The 8184-nt window shown below is 40.8% G+C and overlaps 1 protein-coding gene across 3 annotated transcripts; it reads right to left on the bottom strand.

Moving 5' to 3' along the window:
* Positions 1-1866: 1866 nt before the first annotated feature.
* On the bottom strand, positions 1867-7963 carry LOC119722092 (caspase-3-like). Of its 3 annotated transcripts, XM_038192114.1 has the most exons (7): positions 7642-7701; positions 5838-6082; positions 4693-4804; positions 4050-4393; positions 3124-3299; positions 2637-2778; positions 1867-2428 (listed from the first exon to the last, which is right to left on the bottom strand). In XM_038192114.1, the coding sequence occupies exons 2-7, from the start codon at positions 5929-5931 to the stop codon at positions 2163-2165; spliced, it is 1134 nt and encodes a 377-aa protein (XP_038048042.1). In that variant the 5' UTR covers positions 5932-6082; positions 7642-7701; the 3' UTR covers positions 1867-2162. The 3 variants fall into 3 exon arrangements, with proteins under 3 accessions (XP_038048042.1, XP_038048041.1, XP_038048043.1); XM_038192113.1 differs by lacking the exon at positions 5838-6082 and having other exon boundaries at positions 7642-7963; XM_038192115.1 differs by lacking the exon at positions 7642-7701 and having other exon boundaries at positions 5838-6860.
* Positions 7964-8184: the final 221 nt, after the last annotated feature.

Here is an 8184-nt window from a genome sequence, read left to right as displayed (position 1 = left end):
AACGGATTAGTGGGGGAAAAAAAGTGGATTAAGAAATAGTCAGGCTTTAATGTAATATATAATTTATATAATAAAAAAAATATTAAACAGTTTCAATTATTTGTTTTCTAAATGTTGCACTTTTTTGCGCACTCTGTGTAATTGCTCTCTAAATTGCAAAAAGTGAAATTAGGGACTAAACGTTTTAGAGTGAAAATCACTCTCATTTAATTTCGATTGAAACAGTCTGAAAAAAAGAACCACTTCAGTCGAAGTTCGAGTGTGAATCTTAACGATTGAACAAATTTCACTCTAAAACGTCTTGTCCCTAGTTTCCGACTGTGGGAGTGAATCTTCACTCGAATGGAGTGAATTTTCACTCTTTGGAATTTAGAGAGTATGCCGACATACCTAGATAAAAAAAACTGAGTATCGAGACTTGAATGACACCCCTTGTATTATTATAAGCTCACCAGTTTAATACGCAGATAGTGACCGCTACCTAAATACCAATAGTGGAATTATCATACAAAAAATACCACGCAGTACAAACATCCAGGAAGGAAGGACTATAGTACAGGGTCCCTAAGTAGATTGATGTACCATATCAGCTTATGTCAACTGTTGGGTGGGGATATCTCCCAGTGAACTTTGTTCTTTAGTTGTTATTGGGTACAATTAAACAGGTGCTCCAAGTTGTAAACCAATAAATACGGGCGTGAGCCAACTTGGAGCTTATCAGGGCAAATCATAATGGTCAATAGACTTCAAAACAGAATGGGTGTTTGAACTTTGAACTTGTATACAAGAGACTGTAAACTAAGCCGTCAAAGGGGTTTAATATATTATGCATGTATTTGGAAAAAATGATTTTCTACTGTGTGAATTCAACCATCTGCAGATCGTGTATTGTTTATCATCAAAAGTTTATGCACGTTATAGAAAGAAAGTGCGTACATATCAATATGAGTTACGGATAAGGATTATATGTTTTAAGCCGTTTTTTAAACATTCATGAGAGACTTGAATTATGTATGCTTTCTTCCGTCCTTCGTAGTGGCTTTGGCACACGCATAGTGAGCAACACATGATCACGGTATCTTTTCGTCATCCATGACAAATATAACAGGCAAACAGGCGCCGCGCACTTGAGGATTCCAAACAGCCAGGTGTTGTCAACATTATACGATGCTTGTCATAAAGACACCTCTTGACAATTAGGTCGGGAAACATTTTGCTCGCCGTCAGAAGTACCCTGAATTTGTCGCTGTTGATTCGATCTGTACTGACTGTCCCAGGTTAAATTTTATCGGGATATGTGACGGTACGAAGAAATAGTGTCGTTACACAAGCAATGCACTTTATGCATTCGTAACCGTTATCAGAGTTAAACGTGTCGGTATGCTGAGTTCAAGTGCACAGCGAATTCTGGATTTCATCGCCGCTATTTCAATATCTAACCCCGTGGGCCGGGGCGCCTTTTGCAAAGCAACATACAGTACATAATGTACTGGACCTTAAAAAGGGGCCCATGCAATTTTTTTTTAAAGCAATCCTTGAAAATACACATTTGTGTCCCATTTATCCCTATTTTCAATTTTTGTTTTGCCATTTCAAGGGGTATTTTTGTGCCTTTGGATTTCTTATGTTCATGTTAATTTCCATATTCATGAGCAAATGTGTGATGTCATTTTTTTGCATGTTACAGCTATTTCAGCACCAAAAGTTGCCAGAAGTTTGGATATTTCGCTGTCGTAAATTTCCTTTTCTTTTGTGATTCGTTGTTGTGTCAGTACATGACAGTAAGCCAATGAGAAATCTTTTCTCACATTTCAATGAAAACATTTTTGGATTCACAATTTTAACAAAAAAAACCTAAACTGTGCAGTGTCTTCCTGAAATGACATCACATCAACAGCGCCCTCAGTTGTCCAGAAAAGCATGGGAAAAGTCAAAAATTTAAAGAAGTGCGCAGTTTTCAATACAACTAACCAAAAAGGGATGTCAAATGATTTTCAGAGTTTAAGAGGAGTAGAAAGTTGCACAAAATTTGTTCCTAAGAAAAATTGACTTCATGGGCCATTTAAAGGTTATTCATAAACTCCTGTACACATGTGCATTTCCAAACAAGCCTGGCGGACCTGAAGACCATTCGTGGTAATAACGTTCATTGGTCGACCAGTTTATTCCACTTTGGTTGCAGGTTCCCCGGGGGCGCCCTTTGGTCTGAAGTATAGCTCCTTCGTCAGCGTGGACACGAAGCACGGCATCTGCTTCTTCCTCGTCATGAACGTGTTCACAGAGAGGGACTCGTACTGTAGCGCCACCATGCGGTTGACCAGCGTGAGGATTCTGGTCACTTCCCAGCTGGCGCCGTAGGCTTCAAATGCGCGTACCAAAGACTGGATGAACCAGGCTCCGCTGGTTGCGTTCCGCCAAGACGCATAACCTGCATGCAACACGCCGGGAACCAGGAACAAATAAAAAATGTAAGGATATAGGCCTAAACGTATTAAAGCTATTAAAGTTATTTTATACCAATATAGTCGAACAATTCGGAAGCGATCAAGTCAGACCCAAAATCTACCAAACTGCACCAAAGCCCGGGTCAAGAATCGTATTATCCAACATTGGAAGATGTCCCTTTATAACTTTACCTTCTGGAGAAGAATATGCCATCAGAAAGTCTGCCTCAACAGGAATGGTCCTTGCCGCTTGATAGCCAATCTGTGCGTCCGGTTCATCGATGTCATGACGGTCTATAGCCACGCCCTGGTCCACCATTCCTCCTCGGCACGCCTGGATATAAGGCAAAAGAAAGTTAGGCCATTTCATAATATTGCTACATTGTAATTGTCTCCTTATGAAAGTAGACATGTAGTATACAAAATCATTTCGTTCAGCTACATTGTTCTTTGTATCCTTGAAAGGGTGTTCATAGAAAAGAAGGCATCAGGCATGTCACGTGCTCATTGGACAACTTCACAAGAGCTACTGAACAGAATTAAGACTCAACAGAGGATGCTACTAAAGATTGCATTCAGGATTGCGAGGAGAAAATCTATTAATGGCAAGAACCTTTTTAACCCTACAATATCTCACCAAACTCTAACTTTCTCATTCTTCTCCCCATGATCTACCCACCTGGAAAATGAACAGCTTTGGTTTGCCGATAAGACTCCGGCAGTTATCTCCACGGAAGGGTGTTGTGATTTCCCTGGTTGACATGGGTCCATCTGTGCCGTATATCTCACCCTCGCTACCGTGTGACATGATGGCGATCAAGAGGCAATCTGTATCACTGTGATCTTCCTTGCTGACTAAAAGGGGAGAGAAATAAAGTTGCACTTGCATATAGAAGACGTTAACTTCACGATCTTCTACTTGGAGTTTGAAGCCAGGTGCTAGCTAGTGTCCCTGAGCATGATACTTTGCAACAAGTGGCATAACCACGTAGGCAAACTGTGGTCATTTACTGGTTATTCGAGTCACAAAACATCGAGTCCGAGTCCGAGTCACCTCTCCCAAGTCCGCAATCAGGTCGAGTCCGAGTCTTCAAAATAATTTGTAATTATACTGTTGAAAAATATAAGTGATTTGTGGTAATTTTGGTCGAGTCCCCGGTCACGCATGTCGAGTCCAAGTCCGAAGGGTCGAGTCCGAGTCTGAGTCATTTGTCATCGTGACTCGAGTCCGTGTCCGAGTCATGGAAAATGGACTCGAGTCTGAGTCAAGTCACGAGTCATACAATTCTGTCTATAATACCCCTGCTAGTTTGGACCTTTATAAAACATCTAAGCTCCTGAGATGGGCAGTGTACAGTTCGATGTTGTCATTTAAAACACAGTAAGCGAGCTTGCCCAGGGACACCTTTTGTCTTTAAATTCAATGCACTTTGCATTATGTGAAGTGAAGGTAATAACAAAAGATTCTGCATATTCCGTACCCTGCACAGATCATCAAGTTGAATTTTTAAGACTGCATACTCTTATCAGTGATAACTACTCATTTTGAAATGCGGAATTTAAATCGCTTCATAACAAGTTAGCTGCTGCTTATGTTAGACTCACGCAAGTGCATTAGCCTCTTTATCTGGCCACACGTGGAATCCTGGAAGAGTTTCACCCGGAACCCCAGATCTTCCAGTGCCCTCCCCAGCCCGTCCACGTCCGTGCCCGTGCTCAGCCGCGTCGGCATGTCGGCGTCCTCCTCGAACGTCGCAATATTGATCAGCACCGCCGTCCCGCGTCGATAGTGGGACATGTCGTACCTATAATCGGCCAGTAAGGAGGTGGATAAGGCCGGTCTGCTCGGGTCTTCTTGGTTGTCGTCTTCGTCTCTGCTGCTGGTGAGATGCTCCGGAGACGGCATCTTTTGTTTCGAGGCGGAGCCTTTCCGCCTGATGCTCAGTTTTCTAAAAACAAATGTCATAAATACGAACGGTTGTGAAATTTGTTCAAAAGAAAACATTCAGATGAGGAAAAAAGGAATAAATAACTGTTGAAATTGTCACATATCGCGGTGGCTTCTACTACTTATGAACTGTTAGCCAGACACAGAGTATATTTTGCAATATGGTCTTCCCCTTGTTATCGTATTCCAAAGTTCACACAATATCTAAACCCAAAGTACACGCTATAAAAAACGACAGTTAATCCACGCCAAAAACACACACACATCCAAAATTATCATTTTCACCGTGCAGCAACATACCTAGCAAACGTCTTGGCGTATCCCTCAAATGTATCCTCTGACGTCATCGTGTCGTCATCGGTGTTTCTACCACCACTGCTATGATTACCGCTACCACACAAATGCCCAGGAGCTGTCCAAGAAACGAATCGAACCAATATTTACCAACTTAAAGAACACGGTAATGGCAAACGGTTTGGTTGGTTTTCAGACCCCGTTCATATTCATAATAATTTATAATTTATTTATGTATTTATTCTGTTACATTATGCACGTCTCTCTGAAAACGATATATCTGATGTTTTAAACATAAACAGTCTTATTTCAAAGGAGTGGAATTTCACTTTCTCTCTCGTTATATATATATATATATCACCTATAATTTAATAAAATTAATACTCCATTCAAGCGAACATTTACATAGGACTATAAAAACATTCGTAGCACAATTGATAGAATTCCGAACGATACATAACATAGCATTCAACACATAACACAGCAACAAGAAAGATATATTTGGAGTGAAAATTTATACTCTGTTAAAGAGTGAATGAATTCGGAAAGACAAATTATGAGTGGATTCAGTGGAAACTCAATTGATTCAAGTGCAAGGGCGGATCCAGGGCGCGGTACCAACGGGGGCCAAGAACCCCATTTTTTTTTTTAAAGTGACGTCGCAATAAAGGTAGGCACTGTGGATACCGCCATCTTCTCCTCAAAAAAAATGGTTAAAGTGGTCAGAAATTGCCTCAGATCGCACCACAGAGCATCTAGAATCCAAAACAAACCGGGGCCCTTAAGCGGGCCCCGAACTCCACGCCGTAATTTTGTTTACCCACTTTTTGGGGGACCAACATTTTGTTCCCCCCCCCCCAAAAAAAAATTTGTTCTGGATCCGCTCTTGTTCGAGTGAGACCTTTATATAATCGGCTGACTCGATAACATTTTACCCTCAACGTCTGGTCTTGTTTCTTTCGAATGGAATGGAAAGCAAACATTCACATCATCAGTCGTCGACAGTGAACGGTCTCAAAATGATCGAGATTTAGGTCTATAGTGCATTTTATGCTGTCGGTCATTGCTAAACTGTGGGTCATTTTCAATTTTGTCCAACTACCAGCAGAGGCTATATGTGCCCTGTTCGAACATAACATATAGGAACCTACCTATCATGTCTGATCCGACATCCTCCGTCTCATCTGCTCCGCGATCAGCCATGTCAGTTTGAGTATCTATGCTCTTTGAAACAAGACTCCTCATTGATGTCTTGCCACAGTTAAGGCAGCGAAATAAATTCCCGCACAGTTTTATGGTTTCAGTTGTATAGTAACCCTGACTCTCATCACCTTATCCACTTTCCTACCGAAGCGCGAGTTTATTGGTATGCTGGAATTGTTGCTGGTATACGTACCTGTAGAATATTTATAAATCCGTGTTTTTATTAACATAGGTAAGTACACTCGATTGTTCCTTCTTTATGGTGTTATTCATGTATGGGTTATAAATTGTGCAAATTTTGCACGCATGAACATTGTTTAACATAGACTGCATGCCCAATATGCCACGTCTTATATTAGGGATGTAGATTTAAAACGCGTGTGAGTATGCGGTAGAATATCCAACATTTGGTACGTGCTGAACCATAATGCATTCATATTGAGATGACTGATGTACGCAAATTTTCCCATTGTATTCAATAAATTAAGCCCCACGAAGCAGAATTTGTTGTCCAAAACTTCAGAGTTTTCGTGTCGTCTTCATTTCAACCCTAATTACACTTATTAATTGCAAAATGTAATACTCTTTCGTTATCCCATAGGAGCTTACAGAAGAGAACTAAGGATATCTATAATGCATTGAAGTATAAAAAAAAGTCATGTTCAAGCTATATTCTAAATGTCGTCACCAAATAATACTGGTTACTATCATTACGCAGTTTTTACAATTATACACGCATATGGCAATTGACAAACCAATTCTCTTTGCATTTTGACCAATTATCATTTCTCTATAACCATTGCAGGTAATCCCTTATAATACAGTCTGTCAAATTGTCAAAGCTATTTATTGTCCAGGCTCGGTAAAAACGAACTTGATCTCGGTTGTAATCATTTAAGCATGAAATGAATTGTTTATGCAAGCTGTTATGAAATTCTAGACGTTCGTTCTCTTTTAAACTGTGATGTTAAAGGGGTCCATGCGACGATTTTTTTTCTTGGGAACACATTTTGTGCAACTTTCCACTCCTATGAAAACCGGCAGAGTGGGTTGGTTATTCATTCAGACCGAGGACTTGGGACGATGGGGTGTGTGCACCACAGGGTGAGTAAAAAAAACCCGAAGCCCAAATGTCGGGACCATTGTTTTCGTGAAGTTCTGCATGTAGCACTTTCTAAATCTATCATATAAAAGCCCAATTCATAACATAAGCTTTCTTTATAGTTTTAGTACAAGAAATCACTCATGTACTTTTCAAGTTACGGAGTTGTAAACACAACCGCCGTTTTAAGGTTCTGTCCACGGATCACAAAAAGTTCAGTGTTCACATTAAAGGATGTGTGTGATTTGTTTTCGTTTTGCTAAAAGGACGCATACTTTTTTGTGATCCGTGGACAGAAAACGGTGGTTGTGTTGAAAACTCAGTAACAGTGAGTGATTTGAATGATGATTCTTGTACTAAAAGAACAATCAGCCGATTTTGTGCCCATTTTCCGGACGCCCCCGTTATTTGCATTTCGGATTAAATTTCATGACACCGAAATGTTCACATGGGTTAAATGGCAAGCATTACTAGGTAAAAGTACCAGTAGTTCATTGAATGAATTTGACGTTTGTCACCAAAAAAGTTTGGCAACACTGCATGAGGAAAGTCGGGGGTAAACGTCGAAGTGCATCACGTTTGGCAGCACCACTATAAAACAAAACCAACCCATTGACTTTTCATGTAAATCCTATATCAACGGCACCTACCTATACTTGTACCTGCACACCCCTGACCATGCAAGCGCTGCCTCGGCCATACTCCCACCGCTAATACCGCCTGTCCATCCTTCACGTGTGCGGTGGATGGCATTAGGCTACATGCAGTTAATTCATACGCATGGTTTAAATAACTTTTGTGATGATTGTTTTGAAATGGGGATCTTAGCTTCTACGTGCAGATTGCGTGATGATGCTCACCCTTCCCGATAATCCTAAGCCTTATTATATGGCCTTTAGTGGTGATGATTTTTTAAACATTGCCTTATCAGCTCCCAGACCTATATGTTCTAAAAACTCAATGGTTCTGAGTCCGGAATGGTAAATAGGCGATGAAAACTGACGTCACTCCCGGCACCCTGATTACATGGAGCAGTTGGTTTTCTTTTTATCCCGGACCTGGCTTTCAAGCCAGACAGGGGGGGGGGGGGTATATTCACCTTATTCCTACTGTGTGTCAGTGTGCCATTTGGGTTAGGTTCACTTTAAGTTCAGTCATCAACCTCAACCAAAAGGTGGTCTGTGGAGAGCAGA

This window comes from Patiria miniata, unplaced genomic scaffold (assembly GCF_015706575.1).
Source record: "Patiria miniata isolate m_02_andy unplaced genomic scaffold, ASM1570657v1 HiC_scaffold_14, whole genome shotgun sequence".
Lineage (NCBI taxonomy): Eukaryota > Metazoa > Echinodermata > Asteroidea > Valvatida > Asterinidae > Patiria > Patiria miniata.
The sequence above is the reverse complement of the archived record's forward strand: the minus strand, read 5'-3'. Positions and strand labels throughout refer to the sequence as shown.

Coding starts and splice junctions, on each gene's coding strand:
- LOC119722092 (XM_038192113.1), bottom strand. CDS start 7,744: ATGCCATCCACCGCACACGTGAAGGATGGACAGGCGGTATTAGCGGTG. Junction 4,394..4,692: donor TACGCCAAGACGTTTGCTAG/GTATGTTGCTGC, acceptor ATTTGTTTTTAG/AAAACTGAGCATCAGGCGGA. Junction 3,300..4,049: donor AAAGAGGCTAATGCACTTGC/GTGAGTCTAACA, acceptor CTCCCCTTTTAG/TCAGCAAGGAAGATCACAGT.